The sequence below is a fragment of the Stenella coeruleoalba genome, assembly GCF_951394435.1.
Source record: "Stenella coeruleoalba genome assembly, chromosome: 19".
Taxonomy (NCBI): domain Eukaryota; kingdom Metazoa; phylum Chordata; class Mammalia; order Artiodactyla; family Delphinidae; genus Stenella; species Stenella coeruleoalba.
In genome coordinates, this window is record NC_137165.1 from 47,030,388 (window position 1) to 47,052,138 (window position 21,751).

At 46.6% G+C, this 21,751-nt stretch overlaps 1 protein-coding gene across 2 annotated transcripts in view; it reads right to left on the bottom strand.

Annotated features, from left to right (window-relative positions):
• The window catches only part of PECAM1 (platelet and endothelial cell adhesion molecule 1), a 57,448-nt gene extending 41,020 nt beyond the window's left edge, over nt 1-16,428 (bottom strand). Inside the window, exons 1-4 of one of the 2 annotated variants that reach the window (XM_079905979.1) lie at nt 16,341-16,428; nt 15,930-15,991; nt 4,922-5,215; nt 731-1,036 (exon numbers count right to left, since the gene is read on the bottom strand). In XM_079905979.1, coding sequence (XP_079762105.1) covers nt 731-1,036; nt 4,922-5,215; nt 15,930-15,963 — 634 coding nt within the window. In that variant the 5' untranslated portion in view covers nt 15,964-15,991; nt 16,341-16,428. Of the gene's footprint in view, nt 1-730; nt 1,037-4,921; nt 5,216-13,811; nt 13,839-13,924; nt 14,237-15,929; nt 15,992-16,340 lie in introns of those variants that run through there. The other variant, XM_079905978.1, reaches the window with a different exon arrangement.
• Between the last annotated feature and the right edge of the window lie 5,323 nt (nt 16,429-21,751).

Consider the following 21,751-nt stretch of genomic DNA (forward strand, 5'->3'; position numbering starts at 1 on the left):
TTTCTCTCCTGAGAGCATTTCTCAGGTCACCTCATTTGTTTCCTATTAGTCCAATGTCTTGGGGATGGAAGGGTGGGTAGAAGAGTGGAGTCCCTCATCAAATGTGGGAGGCAGAGGGACTTCCCTGGGGGTCCAGTGGGTGAGACTCCACGCTCCCAATGCAGGGGGCCCGGGTCCGATCCCTGGTCAGGGAACTAGATCCTGCACACATGCTGCAACTGAAAGTCCGCATGCCGCAACTAAAAAAGATCCCGCGTGCTGCAACTAAGACCCAGCGCAGCCAAAATAAATAAATTAAAAAAAAAAAACAAAAAACCTGGGCGGCAAATGCTGAGGACCTGGCCCCCCTTCCCTCTGGATCCCCTCCAGATCCTACTTCCTGGTGTCTGATCCTCACTGGCTTAAAGCCATGGTTTCCAAACTGCAGGTCACACAAGGCATCATTTCAGGGAGTCGAGGCCAGTGCTTTAAAAAACTGAAAGAGAATAGAAAGAAAAATAGCAAAATGCGTCGTATATTAAGGTTAAGTGTTGTTGGGAAATATATATGTATATATATATTTTTAACTGTGTCACAGTCAGAAAGTTTGAAAAACATAAAGTGATTAAGAACAGTCTTGAGACAGCAGTCCAGCCAGAAGGCCCCAGCCCCTTTCCAATTCTGGGCTCTTCCTCCCCAGACCAAACCAGCAAACCAGAAAGAATGATAAAAAGGAGAGTAGGACTCTGACCCCTCACGGTGACCAGTTCACTCCTGATGGATCTAGAGGGCTCCACGTGGGTCCCCGAAACGATCCTCGCTTGACATTGGAACCATATAGCGTGGTCTTGCTCCTCAACTGTGAATTTCAGCGTCACAAAATTCTGGTTCTGGGAAGTTTTTTCTCTTTTTTGCTTGACGCCTTTTACATTTAGTTCGAATTTTTCAATTGTGAAATGTATTGGAGCCTTTTCCTCTGGGACAGAGCAGTTGACCATCACGACCCCGCCTTCTATGACCTCCTTCTTGTCCAGCGTCACCCTGGGATCGGACACTCCTTTGGGGGAAGAGAAAGTCCGTTAGTATGTTTGCTCCAGTGGCACAAGCGTCCCTCAGCTGAGTCACTGTGGCTGACCCATCTGAGGGTTCTTTTGTTTTGTTCCCAGAACCTCAGTGCTACCTACCAGGTAATTACTGAGCGAGTATGTTTCCAGCACCGTACCAGGTACTTTGAAAAATATAAAATTTGTTTAAGATGTGGTTGGTGCTTTCAGTGTTTATAACTCCATTAGGAAGGCAATCATCCCAACTGATAGAGTTAAAAACAAAACAAAACAGCCAGTATTTATGGATATTATTGTGATTGTTGTTATAATTTATTGAATGCCTACCACAAGCTAGGATTGACTTTATATCCATGACCCAATTTTCTAATTCTCATAATAAAACTCTTGGGTGGGCAGGAAAGAGAAAATTATGCCCATTTTACAGATGAAGAAGGTAATACTCAGAGAGATTCAAGACTCATCCAAAAACTCACAGCCGTCAAGCCCCAGAGCTGAGACTCGACTCCAGGTCTGTGTGACTCCAGAGCTAGAGGTTGGGAGGGTCGGGGGAGAGGAGGGAGGCGTGGCCTCTCAGTTCAAAAAGCAAAGCTGAAAATAACCAAGCATCAGAGTGTGTCATAGAGACAGTGAGTGACGGAGCAGTAGGGAAAGGAGGACGCCCTCTTTGCCTGGGGGGATCAGAGAAGATCCTAGAAAGGAATAGGGCCTGAGAGGAATCTTGAGGGGAGGGGGTTATTTGGACACATGAGGTGGGATGAGGGCTAAGGACAGGCATTTCAGGGCGCACATGTGCATGGGGATCTGCTTGTGCCAAGTGATAGGAGTGGCTTTTCAGGAGGGCCGTCCGGAGCCGAGGACGAGCTGGAGGGGAAAATACAATGGGTAGTAAGCCAAGGTCAGATTCGGGGGAGCTAGGAGAGCCTGGCTGAGACTAGATGTCCCATCCAGCCCCCGTGGTCTGGGGATCATGAATTCCACCTTGGAGTCAGACAGACCTGCTTGTATCCTAAAACTGCCTCTTCCTGGATGTGCCACCTCCCCCAGTCACCCAAGACTCATGAACCTCTTTTCTTGACCCACCCAGGTCAGTGATGGAGGGCCGTCCTCTTGGGAAGGAGATCTGTACTGTGTTCTCACCACTGCTGTCACTTCTGGTGGCAGCTGTTTGAAAAGGTGTTGCCCTGCCCCACACGAGCTCCGCAAGGGACGGGGTCATGTCTTATTCATGGTTGGGTCCTCAGCCTGGCTCAGAGTGGGCACTCGATAAATGGTTGATGAATGAACGAATTGCCTTTTGTCTACTTCAAAAACCTATCATAATAATCAAGAGTTGGACAGGCCAACTGTGGAGTCAGATAGATCTTGGTTCTCACTCTGGCTCTGCCTTCTACGGGACCCGTCCACCCAACCTCTCCGAGTGCCAGCAGCCACACCTGTACATGGGAGGGACCAGGCTTATCTGCCAGTGCAACTGCAGGAGGAAAATGCAACATGTGTAAAGCACTTAGAATTGTTTATCTCATGAGGGCCTGATAAGTGGTATTTCTTATTACTGGAGGTAACAATAGTATGAATGACTATTCTGATCACAGAAGTGAGCTCAAAAGTGCAGAAATGACAGTTATGCCAGCAGCTGTCAAGGAGGCACAGGGCTGAATTCACAAACTGTATCCATTAAATCATCCAAGTTTGCCAGCGCATTTCTTTTCAACGTACATTTCCCAAACTCTTGGCCTGCCAATCTTTCCTCATCACTAACGTGAATACCTGGACCTGTTGGCTCCTCCCCTGTCCGCAGTGGAGATGGAGGAGGGCTGGTCTGCATCCCTGTGGCTGTTGCCCCTGGTGACACAAAGGGATATCTGGCCAGCCGTGCCCCGACAGACCAGAGGACACCCAGGGAGGAACTGGCCTGGGGGGTGATGTAGTCACGTTCTCCCCTGTGAGCCTCAGAGCCTGACGGGAAGGTGGCCAGAGGTTGTATACTTTTGAAAGGAAAACGCCCCCAAACACTTGCCCACTGGTTCTTCCTGCTTCTTGTTTGATGAAAGGGTTACTTCTATCTAAGGATGGTCTGGGCAAGCACCTCGCACATGACGGGCCATTCATTCATCCAACACTCCATCACTAAGAAGGCTTCATCTGCTACCCATTTAATCCTCAAAACAAAACAACTGGGATTTCCCTGGTGGCTCAGTGGTTAAGAATCCGCCTGCCAATGCAGGGGACATGGGTTCGAGCCCTGGTCCCGGAAGATCCCACATGCTGTGGAGCAACTAAGCCCGTGCGCCACAACTACTGAGCCTGCACGCCTAGAGCCCGCAAGCCACAACTACTGAGCCCATGAGCCACAACTACTGAAGCCCATGCGCCTAGAGCCCATGCTCCGCAACAAGAGAAGCCACCGCACAGCAACGAAGAGTAGCCCCCCGCTCACCGCAACTTGAGAAAGCCCATGCACAGCAACGAAGACTCAACGCAGCCAAAAATAAATAAATAAATTTATGAAAAAACCAAAAAAAACAAAGCAACCTTCAAGGGTACACACAGATTCCCAGTGATCTCTATTTTAGAGACAGGACATGAAGACCTGTCTTCAGGAGGTGGAGAATTTGACCGAGGGGCACTCTGCTGGGTTGGCAACCTCTTTCTCAGCTCTGCGCTTTCACTTTTATGCTACATCCCTTTTCTCTGTCCTTTGCCCCACTTCACCATCAAGCAAATTCCCACACGATCTTCTATATCTGGACCCAGTGTCCCTTCTTCCAGGAAGCCGTCCCTAACTTCACTAGGCAGAATTGTTTCCTCCCACCGCTGTGCTCCCAAGGCTCTCAGAGCAGATGACTGTTGGACCGCAATGATGTGTTTACATGTCTCTCTTCCCCACAGGACTGTAACTGCGTCCAGAGCTAGGACCTGTCTGATGCATTTTCATGTCTAGCACCTATTTTTTTTCCCTGACTTGCAGCCTTGAGACGTGCTTCTTGAAGGAGTAAATCAATGAATGAATGGACGGATGGAACTCTATGACCCAAATTTCCCACAATGATATTTCTCTTGTTTTTCCATCTCTATTACTACTTGCTGTTTTCAACTGTTTAATTTATTCCACAGTCATTTATTGAGTGCCTACTATGAGCCAGATTTTTGTTTGTTTGTTTGAGATACAAAATTAGACCAAACACCATCTCTTCTCTCAGGATCTCAAAATCCAGAAGAGCAGACAGATATGTGAGAAAGTTGCAATATCGAGTCAAATAGTAATTGCCGCTTATTGGAAACTCATTATGTGCTGGAAATTGCACTAAGCTCTTTATTAACAGGATATCTTTTAATCCTCTTAATAACTTCCTGAGCTTGGCAGTATTATTATCTCCATTTTACTGATGAGAATTTTAAAGTGTAGGGAGGTTAAGGGACTTGTCCAGATTGGAATCTAGGCAGAGTGACTGCAGAATCCAGAGTCAACACTCAGCCGCATGACCTTGATACCAATACCATTGATCGCAGAGAGAGCATAAGAGCTGTAAGGACTGGGACCATGGGGGAGATCAGTTTTGTTCGGGAAAGTGTCAGAGAAGAGATCACTGAGTTGAGTGTTGAAGGAGAAATAGTTCCCGAGGAGACGAGATGAAGAGGGTATTCCAGGGAGAGAAAATAGCATGTGCAAAGGCATGGAGGTGAGGAAAAGCCTGGTGTACTGGGAGCGTGTCTAATGCCTGCATTTCCAGGTTAGGAAAGTGTCGGGCAGATGAGTGAGAAGGATGACGGACGGGCAGGTAGGTCCGGTGTTACGGCTCGTTCAATCACCATGCTGGCTCCTGCATGTGCTCACGCTTCACCTGCCTGAGCTGTGTTCCATTCCAGAGACTCACCTCTCACCAACACCGGGTACTCCTCAGTCGTTTTCTCCTTGTTGTTCAGGATCACAGTGCATTTATATGTCCCCGCGTCATAGACCCGGGCTTGGGGAATAAAATAACTCTCTGTGTTCTCCATGGAGGAGATGTTGTGAAACAGCACGTCATCCTTGTAGAACAGCACCTGGTGCCGAGGCTTGACACTCGAGGTGGTGCTGACATCCACGACGCACTGCAGGGTCAGGTTCTCCCCGTTTTGCACCTCCTGCTTCGGCAGGATCTGCATGTGGATGCTGTTGATGGTGAAAGCTAAAGGCCAAGGGGAGGAGAGCAGACACACCTGTTATCTCAGAAACAACGTCACCACATCAGATTGGTATCATCACATCCATGCAGTATAGTGTCCAGGGGTCCCAGGTGAGTAGTGACTGTGTGTGGCGGGTCAAGCACGAGGCAGCTGATACTAAGCTGCTCATATTCCCACCATGACAAGGTGGCAGTCTTCGGAGTGTGACAAATAAAACATGTCCATAAGATGTATGCAGCCTGTGAGCTGCCACATGGTGGTCCCTGGAGAGAGCATAGGATTCAAGCAGACAAACGTTCAAGTCCTGGCTCATCACTTACTGTGTGACCTTGGGTGATTAACCTCTCTGAGCTCAACTTTCTCATCTATAAAATGGGGTTATAATACCTACGTAGTAAGTTGTTGTAAGACTTACAGAAGACGAGCAGGAAATTACCTAGTGATCTCCTGGGTGTACCAGTGCCTGGTACACGGTAATTGCTTGATAAATGATGGCTACCACCACTCCGAAATCACATGCTCACGTCCAGGAACCGCTCCCCCAGCCCCACTCCACCCACCCACCCCCGCCTGAAAAAATTAGCACAGTCTCAACTGGTGTTTTCTAGCTGATGAAGTCAGAAGCCTCACCAGATGGGTGAGAACTTGAAACCACTTTTTCTCATGCATCTTGCTTCCTGTTTTTGCTTTGGCTGCTAAATAGTATACGCCCCAAATTTTACCTCTAGCAACGTTTGGGATGCATTTTTCTGTGCTAAAAGAGTCACAGTTTTATTTGCCTGCCATATTTTCCTCTCATTCTGATGTCCTTATTTATTTTATCCTATTGAACAATAATACATATTTTTTATAAGTGTTCCCAAATAATTTTACAAACAAAAAAAGGTATAGCAAGGTAGCTGGCCAGAGATACTGGCAAAAAATCGTCTTTCTCTCTCTCTTTTAATAACGTCAAACTGTTTTTGAACACCTTAGAATTTAACTTGTCTATAATATGTCTCAGGTTTTAAACTGAATACAACAGTCCATTCTTGTGCCTTTTTTTCTGAGCAATTAATTTAACAAAAAATGGCATCTGATTAGTCATGAGATGAAACAAGATGATTTTTTAACTTTATTTCTTACAGCAGTAATCTTTAGAATTCCCTTTTCTGTCTTTCTGTGTTCCTTATTAGCTCCTGGTCTGAGGAGCTTGCTGGGTGAGCTCTCGGAACAGAAGTTTCTTTGAACCATGTTTAGTTTCCCATAGATTAAAACGTTCCCTTCCCAGGTAGGGACAGGCAAGTCTCCCTACTCCTTCAGTACCTCCTTCTTCATTTTAAGCCATGCTGTTTAGTACAGTGATTCTATCAGGAGATGGTAAAGAGCAGAAGATGAGTGCAGAGTCAGACTTCCTGGGCCAAATCCCATCTCTGCTCACAAACTGTGTGGCTTTTAGTAAGTTACTGAGCTTCTCTGAGCCTCAGTTTGTTTATCCATAGAATGGACATAATAACAGTAAGTGTAAATGAGAACCTTAGTTTAAGTTCTTGGAGCACAGTTCCTGGCACAGATGAATTGCTTGCAAAATGTTAGCTAGATTCTGTCAGTCACAGATATAATACCAACTCTTGAGTCTTGAGGTCTCTAAAGGTCTTTCTTGAAATCATATTTCTAGACAATTTTTTCAGAAAAAAAATAAAAACCCAACAATTTTTTAATTTCCCAGGTGAATTGCAGCAACTTCTCCAGACTCCCGGTGTTAGTCATCCCACTGTGTTGGGCTACTTTAGTGTCATCATCCTGAATGAAATGCATACCCATGGCTGGTACACCCCAGACTGGAACACAGAACTGGGTACAGGAAGAAAGCAAGTCAGGCACACCCGGTCCAAACCCGATCCCACAGTCATTAGCTGGGCGTCATTGGGAGGTACTTAACCTCTCCAGACTACCACCTCTCCTCCTATAAAGTAGGAACACTAATACTTGCCTTCCCTGTATTTTAATCTTGAACAATGACGGAACCAAGGTGGCTGAGAGCACTGAAGGGGCAGGTTTGTATTGCCCGATACCTGGCCCCTGATTGACACCTCCTTCCTGCTTCCTCAGTACCATTCATTCAGCAGACATTGAAGGGGGCGTCTCTGTGCCAGGCACTGCACCCAGTACTGGGGGTTCAGAGAAGGGTAAGATTGTCACAGTTTCTGCCCACCTAGAGCTCACAGTCTGCATTTCACAGTTCTTCCCTATTCCAGGCCTTCCAGCCTCAGCGCCAGCCCTGCCTGGGTCTCCTACCGACCATCCCTAGGGAGTTCTACCACCGTTTAACAATTTTAAAGCAAACTTGGCTAAAGCATCGGGTAGCAGTTTTTTAGAGAGGATGATGTGCACTAACACAAGATGCTTCTGCTTACCTTGCTTTTCTAAGCAAATCTAATATACATCTGCTTAATAAATTAACGCAGCTGATTCACTGGTAGGAACCACACACTTCCATGGCCAGCGGGAGCAAACAAGGAAGAAGAAAGGAAGGCAGGACATGGGATTTCCCTGACGGTCCAGTGGTTAGGACTCCGCACTCCCACTGCAGGGGGTACGGGTTCGATCCCTGGTCGGGGAACTAAGATCCCACATGCTGTGCGGTGCGGCCAAAAGAATTATAAAAAAAAAAAAAAAAAAGAAGGCAGGACAGGAGAAGGAAAAGCATTTTTTAAAATTATTCAAGACACAGGGCTTCCTTGGTGGTGCAGTGGTTAAGGATCCCCCTGCCAATGCAGGGGATGTGGGTTCAAGCCCTGGTCCGGGAAGATCCCACGTGCAGTGGAGCAACTAAGCCCACGCGCCACAACTACTGAGCCTGCGCTCTAGAGCCCGTGAGCCACAACTACTGAGCCCATGTGCCACAACTATTGAAGCTCATGCACCTAGAGCCCGTGCTCCACACCAAGAGAAGCCACCGCAGTGAGAAGCCCGAGGGCACCGCAATGAAGAGTAGCCCCTGCTCGCCGAAACTAGAGAAAGCCCGCACGCAGCAACGAAGACCCAATGTAGCCAAAACTAAATAAATTTATATTAAAAAAATTATCCAAGATACGGATCCCAGGGCTTCCCTGGTGGCGCAGTGGTTGAGAATCTGCCTGCCGATGCAGGGGACACAGGTTTGAGCCCTGGTCTGGGAAGATCCCACATGCTGCGGAGCAACTAGGCCCGTGAGCCACAACTACTGAGCCTACGCGCGTCTGGAGCCTGTGCTCCGTAACAAGAGAGGCTGCGATAGTGAGAGGCCTGCGCACCGCGATAAAGAGTGGCCCCCGCTTGCCGCAACTAGAGGAAAACCCTCGCACAGAAACGAAGACCCAACACAGCCAAAAATAAATAAATATTAAAAAAAAAAAAAAGATACGGATCCCAGCTCATTGACTTGATGCAACAGAACAGCAGCCTAGATTTTATCACCACGACCACCACCCTTCTGGTATCAAGCCTTCAAGACGGGCCCCTGTGAGCCTTGCCTTTGGTTATCACACCCACATATGGTCCCTTCCCACATCAGACCAGGGTTGGTCTTATGACCGACAATACAGCAGAAGTGCTAGTAGGTGACTTTTGAGATTAGTTTATAAAAAACATTGCAACTTTCATCTTGGTCACTCTTTCCTTTTCTGGGATCATTCACTCTGGGCAAAGCCAGCTGCCGTGTCATGAGCGCCCCTATGGAGAGGCCCACAAGGTGAGGAACGGCCTCGTGAGTGGGCTTAAAAGCAGATTCCCCAGCGTCAGACAAGCCCTCAGATAACTGTAACCCTGACCAACATTTTATCTGCAATCTCCTGACAAACCCTGAGTCAGAACCACCCAACCAAGCCATTCCCAGATTCCTGACCCTCAGAAACTGTGAGATAATAAACTGTTATCTTAAGCCACTAAGTTTGGGGATAATTTGTTAAGGAGCAATAGATAACAAACACACCACCCAACCTTCAAATATCTCTACCTGACTGATGTAGAGAACAAACGTATGAACACCAGGGGGGGAAAATGGCGGGGGGCTGGTGGTGGTGTGATAAACTGGGAGATTGGGATTGACACGTATACACTAATATGTATAAAATGGATAACTAATAAGAACCTGCTGTATAAAAAAATAAATAAAATATTCAAAAATTAAAAAAAAATCTCTACCTGATTATTAAGATAATATGGAAGATATTATCCTCTTTGTGAATAAACTTTCCAGGAACAGCCAGTAATGAGACCTGTGTGTAGGTCTCATTATTTACACGATAGAGTGATTGCTACAACCCGGGCCTCCCGCAGGTTCACAGATGGGTGTCGGGGGCCCATGAACCACCTCTGATGCGTTTCTTTGGAGACAGGACGCAAAACGTTCAGAACTGTAATGGAAGGACGGGGTTGTAGAATAGCCTGAAAAGGCCAGATCTTTTCAACCTGGAGAGACGAGGGGCTGATGGAGACGATCCAAGTAACAAAGTCACCACAGCACAGATAAGGCACCACAGCGCCAAGTCCCCAGATCCTAAAACAAAGGGACCTGCTTCCCTCTACCTCAGGCTGTGGGTCAGCAGATGCTGATGCTCCAGGGAAGATGAGGCATCATGACTCAGCCAGCCACTCAGCCCTCAACCTGGAAATGACTCAGAAAGAAAGGGGGCAGTGGGTGGAGAAGAAGGGGCCCCCCATCATTGCCAGGAAAATCCAGAGAGCCATGAGGCATGGAGGCTCTGATGAACTGCGGTGCTCAGGATGGAGTGTGCTGACCCAGCTCATCTGAATCTCAAGCACCTCCAAGTTCAGTTCGAGTCCCTTTCAGTGAGACATTTCTTGAGCACCTGTGTCAGGTGCTGGGATTACAAGGTGAATAAGAAAGCATCCCCGCTGTCCTAGACTGTGCAGGCTGGTGGGGACCCAGATAGCTGGAGTACAATCATGTAAGCACCAGGAGGAAGGGTTGCCCAGGAGAGGCCAAGGGAAGCCTGAAGGAAGTGACCCCTGAACTGAGCCTTGGACCAGGACAGGAAAGAGTGGTGGGGTGCTCGGGGCAGAACAGCATGTACCAGGGCACAGAGGCATGAGAAATCAATGCATTCTGGGCACTGGTGGTTACAGGAGACAGAGTGTGAGGCTGGAGGGTCCAGGGGGCCAGGTAGGAGGGGGCAGAACAGAGAGCCTTGCCCACTATGCTGACAAGCTGCGCCCTGTCCTGAGGGTTTTGCCGGGGAGGCGGTAACAGGATGACACTGGAGCTTTAGAAAGATCACTGTGGGCTGGAGGAGAGACTGGAGGCCTGTACCAACCTGGACGATGGTTCAGGTGAAAGCTGGTGGAGCCTCTGCTCAGGCAGATGCAGTGGTGCTGAGGGGCAGGGGTGGACTTGAGACATGTTTAGCGTGTGCAAACGGACTTGTTTTTTGGGACGAAGAAAATGTTCTGGAACTAGACAGAGGTGATGTTTGCACAACGTGATGAACGTACTAAATGTCATTAATAATAACATTTGTAATATGTGTTTTACTTGTTTGATTGGCTATGGGGGTTGAGGCAAAGAGTGGGAGATAAGGTTCCTGGATTAGGTACCCAGGGGGATATGGGTGCCGTGGGCTGACGGAGACAAAGCCAGAGAAAGGTAAGGGCGGAGCCAAAGTCTCGGTGGCGCAGCTGGTTTGAGGGGCCCGGGGGACCACTAGGAGGAGATGTCAACCACTGGCCCCGTGGGAAGCTTGATGGTGGGGGGAGTGGCCAGAGCTGGAGTGGACTAGAGGGTGGGCATGTGGAGGTGTACAGAGTTGGGGGGTTGAGCTTCAGAGAGGATGAGACCCTGGGAAAGTCCAAGTCTCCCGGGGAAAAAAGAAGGGTTTGTCAGAAAGGTGGGAGAACACCAGGGAAGAAGGTCTACGAGGCCAAAGAAAGAGGCTCTGTGCTAACACCGGGGTCCCAAAGGCTAAGGGCTGGACATGATAATGGCATCTATGAGAGGGTTCTAGTGGCAGGGAGGCGTGGGGGCCAAGGCCAGACCTGCTAGGTAGGGGCGCCTGAGAGGTGAGGAAGCAGAGACGGTGATTAGAAACCAGGCGTTGGAGAAGTTTGACTGAGGAAGGGAGTGGATAGATAGTGGGGCACAAGATAAACGGGGGGTGTCTGGGGGGGCGGGGGGATTGTTTGTGATTTTTCGTTTTCCTAAAAAACCAAGAGCTACCAATCATGTTTGTAGACTGAAAGGAAAGAATAGATACTAAAAGTGGGGTGGAGGCTGAATAAAGACAGCGTGAGAGCCTGGGGGAGGAGGGTGATGCCAGGGATGGGCTCGGAGCCCAGGTGGACAGGGAGGCCCTGCCCCACCACGGGATAGACACAGCTTCTGAAGCCAGGAGGGAAGTCAGGAGGACGGGTGGGGAGGAAGATAAGCCTGAAGCCGGGGCAGGGCGGGAAGTGGAGGGAGGTCCCTCCAGACAGCACTGTGTTCTAGGTGAAGAGGGAGCTGAGGTCATCTCCTGAGACTGGCCGGCTGGGGCTGGGCGGAGGCCCGAAGTAAAAGGAGAGGAAGGGCCAGGGCGGACCACGCACCTCAACCATGGAGTAGGCCACATGGAGCAGGCTGGCAGGTCGTGCACGTGCAACGTGGTCCCGGGTGGCCTGAGGAATGTGAGACCTGGGTCCCAGCCCCAACTCTGCCAGCACCCAGTGGTGACCTTGCACAGGCACCTTGTATAAAACAGGGCAGAAGCCTGAGGAGGGAGTAGGAGAGCCTCCCGGCTCTGGGTCCTGCGGCTCTGAGGTCTCCCCCGAAGGTACGAAGACCTTTCTCTAGGAAACCTGGGCAGGGAGCGATTTACTTCCCCCTGAGGTGAGGACAAAGATGGGAGAGAGATTGGAGCAAGAGAAGCAGAAGCCCAGAGGCACACGTGTTGGCAGGGTGTGGTCTGGGCTAGAGCAAGGGCACAAGGGCTGGAGTGGACAGAGCGAGGGAGGTGCAGGAGCCATGATGGTGGGTGAGCTAGGACCATAGGAAACCATTATTTACTAATCACCGCACGCTGGGCTGGCACGTCACCTCTTTTTATCTAATCTCATCTCATACTGATGCATCACCCTCATTTTACAGATTGGGAAAAAGGCTCAGAGAGACAGAGTAACAGTGGCTTTAAAGATTTGAGTCAGGCCTATGGCTCCAGGCTCCGGACAATCAGGTTTTGGGAAGGGGAGGTTCTGGTGCTGATGTCCTGCTCTTTTTGGACAAGTCGGTTGTTTCTCTGAGGTGCAGAGATATCATCAGTCAATTAGGTTGATTATGAAGATAATGGACATCCTGCCTCCATGGGTTGCCATGGGAATCAAACACCCATCGAAGCACATGGACACACGCACAGGAGACCCGCCAGACCGGCTTTGCTAAGTAGCCAGCACGAGCCCTCTCTGCGCAGAGCTACCGCTCCAAGCCTTGGCTCAATAAACCAGTGTCACCCACACACCTCATCTCCAAATAGCTGTACAACTGTCTGCAACCCAGTCACCCCGACTCTGCGTGGAATGAAGTGACCTCTGACAAGGGGATCCTGTTCTGTGGGCTCTCCCTCTATTCAGCCCCCAGACCCAGCCCAGTCCCCTCCTTCACACGGTCCAGATGAAGCAAAACAAAACCTGCTTATCTATTTGTGTGTGTGGGCATGTGTTTCTGTGTGTGTGTTGCACTGCCGTGCAGCACGTGGGATCTTAGTTCCCCGACCAGGGATCGAACCTGTGCCCGCTACAGTGGAAGCATGGAGTCCTAACCACTGGACCACCAGGGAAGTCTCCAAACCTGCTCATCTTAATGATTCAAAATTAGCTCTAAAGTGGATGACAGACCAGATTTCAAAGACAGGCAGAAGCCCCACTTCCCATGCCCAAGCACAAAATATTGCAGATACCATCGTAGCCTCATGGGTAGATGGGAAATGATATCTAATCTGTTTTAGATCATTTAGGAGAAAAAAAAGTCACAACAACAATTTAAACTATGTTCTGACTTCGGGACTTCCCTGGTGGTCCAATGGTTAAGAATCCGCCTTCCAGTGCAAGGGACACGGGTTTGATCCCTGGTTGGGGAACTAAGATCCTCAACTAAGCCCGCACGCCACAACTAGAAAGAAGCCCCAGCACCGCAAGGAAAGATCCTGCATGCCGCAACTAAGACCCAACGCAGCCAAAAATAAATGAATCAAATATTTTAAAAAAATAACTAAATAAACTATGTTCTGACTTCATGGATTTAACAAACTGATTATATCTCGTTTGTGAATAAACAATCAGGGGTAGGGTAGGATATGAAAAAAAGAAATTTATGGTAGAACAACAAAAAACAAATTATGGAATCACTTTCTTATCACCCCCCCCCAATCCTAACAAACAGCAGTTCACCAGGATCTAGAAATGTATGCTACATCTAGAACATGCTGATTAAAACTTGGCTTAGAATAAGCGTTTTGTTCCAAAACCTTCTTTAAATGCAGAATCAACTTTAGCCGACAATTTGAATCTGTTTCTGAATTGTTACAAACATTAAACCCGAGCAATCTGACATGAGTTTTAAGAGTCACAGGTAGGAATTTTACAACTTACAGTTTTCTTGACCCTCAAGGCTTGAACCTGGAAAAGACAGGAGAAATATGTTGACTTCACGAGCTTCAGTTCTCGTGAAGTTTAAGTGATGTGGGAAGAGAGGGAAAACTCACAGAGCAGAAGTGTCAGCAGGACGCGGAGCCACATCGTGCCCCCCTGGGTCCACCCCAGCTGCATCCTGAGAGTGAGCGAAGGTTTCGGGCAGTTAGTTCTGCTTTTGCGCCATGCTCCGGAGGCAGAAGCCACTTCCCACGCGACGGAGGTGAGAAACCTGCCCCGTGAAAAGCAGAGACCCATGTGGGAGCTTCTCCAGGCACCGCGGACAGACCGGCCGTGGCGCTGGTCAGGTAATGGCGGCCATGCTGGAAACCGGGAACAATGCTTGGGCGGCCTCATATCTCCTCAGGAAATGACTGGCCTTCCTGAGGGGCCACCGGGCGCAGCTGCTTTGTTTAGTTTGTTTAGAGGGAAAAAAAGCCACAAGTGACATTTGCCTCAGCGTTCCTGACCCTCCTTGCGTCTGGCCTGGATTTGGGGGCCCCTTCTCATGGCAGCCAGAGAGAGGGTTCCTCCCTCTCTCTGACCTCCCCGCAAAGGGCTTCTCTCCCTGGCCTCAGCAAATCTCTGTTTTTCCTCTGGCCCCTCCAAGGGGGCTCTTTCCATACAGCCTAAACCTGGACCTCCTGCCTTTCCTGACAAAGGCATGGAGAGGGCTGACTTTTTCAGAAAATTGCAGGTTTGTCAGGGAGACCCTGTAATGGCTCCCCCCATTGCCCTGCAGAGAAAGTCAGTTTCCAATCCTGCACGATCCAGCCCTTACTTACCTCTCCAGCCTGGTCTCTCACCTCTTCCTTCCTTGCCCCTACATTCTGGTTGCTAGAATTTATAGTTCCCAGAACACATCACATGTCTGTGACTTTGCCAATGCTCTTCCCCTGTCTGGAGTACCCTTTCCCCTCTCCTTTTCTGGCGAATTCCTACCCATTCATCATAACTCAGTTTAGGCATCAATCCTCTAGCATCGTCCCCTGTCTTCCCCACACTGAGCTGCCCTTCCTCTGGGCCCCCTCACCTCCCTAGTCTTCCTTTGTCGGACACTTTCTACCGTGTGCCATAATAGCTGCTCCTCCCCCAAGTGGACTGCTGGCTCCATGACGGCGGGACAGTGCCTGGTACCTAGTAGATGACCAAAAACATTAGCAACATGGATGACTGACTGAAAGAGGACAAGTTAACTGTATTGTCTGAATTAGATGATCATTGCCTTGGGGTCACGGTGCTGCTTTCTGAAATGCTACCCTTGAATACCATCACATGGTAAAGCTAAGTCAGATTTGAACGGGGACCAGAGAAACCAAAGACTTCTCTGCCTCAGGGCAAGTACCTAGAAGTGGTGGCTTCCAGCTAGAGAACAATACCTCTCTGTGATCTACAGTTCAGTGGAAGTTTTGATAAGAGCTGTTAGAGAGCAATGCATGCATAAAGGAATTTTTTTCTATTGTGTTTTTTTTTTGTTTGTTTGTTTGTTTGTTTTTTTTGCGGTACGCGGGCCTCTCACCGTTGTGGCCTCTCCCATTGCAGAGCACAGGCTCCGGACGCGCAGGCTCAGCGGCCATGGCTCACGGGCCGAGCCGCTCCGCGGCATGTGGGATCTTCCCGGACCCGTGTCCCCTGCATCGGCAGGTGGACTCTCAACCACTGCACCACCAGGGAAGCCCTCTATTGTGTTTTTTTTACTTTTGTTGTTTTGTATTTTCCATTCCCCACTGTAAACTATCTCCTTTGGCAACCTACTGGAAATTATCCCCACCAGCTACCAAATTTTGATTTGGCAGGAAAAAAAAGGAAACGCCCTGAGTAATAAAATAAATGTTGGTTTCAAAGGTAACTTTTACAAACTGTAGAGTAAGCAACTTTTGCTTCTCAAAGTGACATTCAAGCCATACTGATAAATGTCCCACTGCATGGCCCTAAGTTCCAAAGTAAACTTCTAAAAATTAGTCATTGTTTCATCCACAATGCTAGTACTTTTAGAACACCAGGAGAAAATAAAGCTTTATTTCAAAAATGTGTGAATGTTTCAAAAGAAAAGTGGAAAAATTATATCCCACAACTTACACTGTGCACCAGAATAAATTCCAGATTCAACCATCTGAAGGTACAAATGAAACAGAAAAGTTCTAGAAGAAAACACAGAAGAATTCCTCATGATCTTGAGCAAAGGCTGGTTTAACTATGACTTAAAATCCAGAAGTCATAATATGAAAGACTGATAAAGTATACTCCATGAATAAATGTTCTGCTTTGCCCCCCCACCCCCAAAAAAAGTTCAATCAAGAGAAAAACTATAAAAAAAAAAAAAAGAGAAAAACTATAAACTGGAAAAAATATTTGCAACTCACATCATAGACAAAGAGCTAACCTCTCTGATATGTAAAAAGCTCTCAGAAATCAAGAAGAAAAAGATCAACAATACAAAAGGAAAATGGACAAAGGAAATGAACACATAGATAACATAAGAAAAGTTACCTGAAATTTATTTTTTAATTTTAATTTTTTTTGGCCATACTGTGCAGCTTGTGGGATCTTAGTTCCCTGGCCAGGGATTGAACCCGCGCCCTCGGCAGTGACTGCTCAGAGTCCTAACCACTGGACCACCAGGGAATTCTCAGAAAAGTTACCTGAAATTTAGAAATAGGCAAAAAGGATTACAGTGTATTCTTTCAATACAGTACTGGGCATTGACCAGCAGGCTCTCCTAGGGATTACCTGACTCTCTAAGGGTAGATAAATCTTTGTTTGAATTGCTACTTACTATTGACTATTGTCAGTAAAGGTAAACATTCACTTACGTAAAGTTGATAGTAATGCAAAAGATTTTGTTACCTGTAGTGGGTGGTGGAAACTGGGCAACTAGGAATTTTTCATTGTAAACCTTTCTGTACTTTTTAGTTCTTAAGTTATGTGACTTTTTATCTTTTATTTTTGTATTACCTTTTACATTTTTAAGAAATTGGAAAATTTAACAGCTTTATCGAGGTATAACTGACATACAACAACTGCACATATTTAAAATTTACAATTTGGGAATTCCCTGGCGGTCTAGTGGTTAGAACTCTGCACTTTCACGGCCGTTGGGGAACTAAGATCCCACAAGCCGCTGGGTGTGGCCTAAATAAATAACAGTTACAATTAGAAGAGTTTTGACATGTGTGTATCCTGTGACATGACCACCACAATTAAGAAAGTGAATATATACATCACCCACAATAGTTTCCTTGTGCCCCGCTGAAACAGGAGGGAAGTGGGCAGGGCACAACCTTTAAAAGAATGACATAGCCTGAGGACACAACGTAAACTGATCAGAACCAAATAGGTCCAAGACAGCAGACAAGTCGACTTCCACTAGACCTTGAGCTTCAGTATACCTCACTGTAACACATCAGCAAGCTAAATGACACACCCACAGGCCCCATGACAGTCCCAAGGCTGACCATAAGGGTCAAAAAGTGGGTGGTAGCCCAATTCCTGGAAATCCCCTCTCCTTCCCCAAAATGGCTGGAATACTCCTCCCACTCATTAGCCTATGAAATTACGCACCCCTATAAAAACCGACAAACCCCATACCCTGGTGCCTTTCTCACCTTTTGTGTTTCTCTCTGAATAAATCCACTTCTTGCTTATCATTTTGTCTCTTGCTGAATTCTTTCTGCAATGAGACATCAAGAACCTGAGCTTCATTAAGTCCTGAGACCAGGTGTGTAATCTCAGTTAACAGACCGTGGGTTCAAATCCCAATCTGAGTTACATTGTTTCACCTTTGCAATCCTTTCTTCCCTGAATCCCTCTCCCCACACCCACCACCCCCTATGCAAACATGATCTGCTTTCTGTCACTATGGGTTAGTTTGCATTTCTAGAATTCTATTTAAATGGACTCATACGGTATGCACTTTTTGTTGGTTTTTTTGGTCTATCTTCTTTCAATCAGCATAATAAGTACTTCATCCTTTTTACTACTGAGTAACATTTCATTGCATGAAAATACGGGTTTGCTTATTCACCTATTAATGGACATTTGGGTTGTTTTCAGTTTTGAACTAATACAGATAGAGCTGCTATGAACAAGCCTTTGTCTGGACACATACTTTCATTTCTCTTGCATAAATACCTAGGAGTGGAATGCATGGGCCATAAGGTAGGTACATGTTTAGCATTTTAAGAATCTACCAAACTGTTTACCAAACTGATTACACCATGTTACAATCCCACCAGCAATGTATGAGAGTTCTAGTTGCTCCACATCCTCATCAACACTTGGCAGGTCAATCTTCTCAATTTTAGTCATTCTAGTGGGGAGCATAGTGCTTTCTTATTATGGTTTTAATTTGCATTTACCTAATGACTAATGACATTGAGCATATTTTTATGTACTTATTTGCCATTTAATGGGTCTATTAAAATCTTCTGCTCAGTTATTAGCTAGGTTGCTTGTTTTCTTAGTGTTGTGCTTTTAGAATTCTTTATATACTCTGAATATAAGTCCTTTATCAATTATGTAATTTGCAAAGATTTCTCCTAGTTTGTGGCATGTCTTTTTATCTCCTTAATGGTGTCTTTTGATAAGCAGAAGCTTTAAATTTTAGAGAATCAAATCCAATTTATCAATTTTTCCTTTTATACATCGTTCTTTTGGTGTCACATCTAAAAAATCTTTGCCTATCAAAGTCTCAGAAATTTTCTCCAATGTTTTGACATTTCGATCTATTATCTATTTTTTTAATTAAAAAAAATTATTTATTTAATCTATTTATTTTTGGCTGTGTTGGATCTTCATTGCTGCGTGTGGGCTTTCTCTAGTTGTGGCGAGTGGGGGCTACTCTGTTGAGGTGCACGGGCTTCTCATTGCAGTGGCTTCTTGTTGTGGAGCACGGGCTGTAGGCATGTGAGCTTCAGTAGTTATGGCATGCAGGTTCAGTAGTTGTGGTTTGCAGGCTCTAGAGCACAGGCTCAGTAGTTGTGGTGCACGAGCTTAGTTGCTCTGTGGCATGTGGGATCCTCCTGGACCAGGGCTCGAACCTGTGTCCCCTGCATTGGCAGGCGGATTCTTAACCACTGTGCCACCAGGGAACTCCCTATTATCTATTTTGAGTTAACTTTTGCACATGATGCAAGGTGTGGATCAAAGTTCTTCTCTTTTTTTTTTTTTTTTTTTGCATGTGTATGTCCAATTGTTCTAGCATCATTTGTTGAAAAGACTATCTTTTTTCTCCAGTGAATTCTCTTTGCACTTTTGTTGAAAATGAGTTGTCCATATATGTGGACATATATATATTCTGGAGTTGCTATTCTGTTCCATTGATCTATTTGTTTACCCTTATGCAATACCACACAGTTTTGATTTCTGTAGCTTTAAAATATATCCTGAAGTCAGATAGTGTTAGTAGTCCTCAAACATTTTTCTTCCTTTTCAGAGTTATTTGGACTACTCTAAACCCTTTGCCCTTCTATATCATTTTAAAAATCAACTTTTCAATTTCAACCAAAAAAAGCCTTCTGAGATTTTGATTGGAATTTCATTGAATCTATAAATCAATTCGGGGAGAACTGATGACTTAACAATACTGAGTACCTGACCCATGAACATGGCATATCTCTCCATTTATTTAAGTCTTCTTTACCTTCTCTCAGCAATGTTTTATAGTTTTTTTAAAATAAATTTATTTATTTTATTTATTTAATTTTGGCTGTGTTGGGTCTTCGTTGCTGCACACGGGCTTCCTCTAGATGCAGTGAGCAGGGGCTGCTCTTCATTGCAGTGTGCAGGATTCTCATTGTGGTGGCTTCTCTTGTTGCAGAGCATGGGCTCTAGACCTGTGGGCTTCAGTAGTTGTGGCTCGCGGGCTCTAGAGCACAGGCTCAGTAGTTGTGGCGCACGGGCTTAGTTGCTCCATGGAATGTGGGAATCTTCCCCCACCAGTGCTCGAACCCATGTCCCCTGCATTGGCAGGCGGATTCTTAACCACTGAGCCACCAGGGAAGCCCCAATGTTTTATAGTGTTCAGTATATTTTTCATTATAAACCTTTGTGTCCTTTTTAGTTTTTAAATCATGTGAATGTATCAGGGTGTTGGAAATCACTTAAAATGGCTGCTGTATCCACCCCAGCCCAGCCCAGCCAGTACAGCAGGGTCACCTGTGCTGAGGCCCCAGAGTCACGTCAACATGGGGCTGGTCCTTCACAGGACTTGTGGATCCTCATGGGAGAGCCTCCCTTGCTATTCTCCTCAGGTTTGTCTGTCTGTCTGTCTCTCACTCTCTTTCCAGGGGAACCACTCCTTCTAGTTCTCAAGGAAATCTCTTCCTTCCCTCTTATGACTTGGCTGTGAGATAAGAACTGAAGCATATATTGTCCATCATTTATTTTATTCCTTGAAAAGATCATCATGCTCCTTATTCTTTATTTGTAAATAAGAATGTCTTATTAAAAGTTAAAAAAGTATAAAAGGATTTTTTTTTTCCTATTTCACCTTTTTAAAAATAGGAAATCAAGTGGCTTTTTATGTGTGTGGCCCCCACATATATTCCCCTCCCTTCCTCTGGTTCTTAGTGGATTCCTTGATTGGGGGAAAACAAAAATGAAAAAAAGGTTCCGCATAGCTATTTTAGCTTCTTGGTAACTAAACAAGGAACTGACTCCTACATTGCCAGGGATGAAGACCCCAGGAATGCCCACCAGGCAGAACAAGCTCACCCAGGGCCCTATTTCTACCACAGTACTGCTCTCTTCTCCCTCTTCTCAGCCGAAGGGAAGGAGGACAGGGTGTTTTCTACATGCGGTGCTTCTGCCTTCAAAAACCGGGGACGTCACCTTTCATTTAACAAATGACATATCTGAGCTTCAGAATCCCGGTTTTTGGTGGAGAGTGTTACATTCTGTTTTTAATATGGTTATGGAACTAACTCTGGCATGATCCATATTACGCCTTTGCTCCTAATGATATATAGATATACTGTTCTCTTATATCCCACCATTCTCCCCTTTTTATAAAAGGTAACATAAATAAATATGCTTGCATTAGAAAAAACAACACAGGGGCTTCCCTGGTGGCGTAGTGGTTGAGAGTCCGCCTGCCGATGCAGGGGACACGGGTTCGTGCCCCGGTCTGGGAAGATCCCACACGCCGCGGAGCGGCTGGGCCCGTGAGCCATGGCCGCTGAGCCTGCGCGTCCGGAGCCTGTGCTCCGCAACGGGAGAGGCCACAGCAGTGAGAGGCCCACGTACCGCAAAAAAAAAAAAAAAAAAAAGCTATGAGAAAAAACAACACAAAACAGGAATGTCACAAATCTAAATCACAGCAATCCATTAACCGCCTGAAAAAGCTGCCTGGTGAAATAAACCTCAGGAAGTGGTTTTTCTGAGAAGCTGGGGTGGGTGGAGGAGGAAGGGCGAGGGAGGCAGGCGGCAATCATGGCAGAGGGCTACAGGCACTGGGCAGAACTGACCTCCCATCTATTTCATGACTACACTGATAGGAAACAAGATATCGGCCATTTCCCCCAGCCGTGACCTGTGACCAGCCCGGGATGGGAGGTCTGATTAATTAACCTTGGCAAGTTTACGAGTGGGACTAATCCCCCATTGCCAGATTCAAAAGTCACCTAACGGGAGAATGTACACGTACTAACACACAGATCAGAAGCCTGGGTTTCCAGTCCCTTCTCTGCAGCTTAACGGTGTCAGTGTTTTGAGGTTCACTTTCCACCCTATAAAATGGGAATAATATGCCCACTCTACCCATTTCACAGGCTTGTCATGAAGAGAAAATGACAGCTAGTATTTGAAAGCACATTTAACCAGCGGGGCACAATAAGAACGGAATGTGGTAACAATATAAACAACAGTAGTAATAACAATAGTTGTAGGTCTGCTTTGGGCCC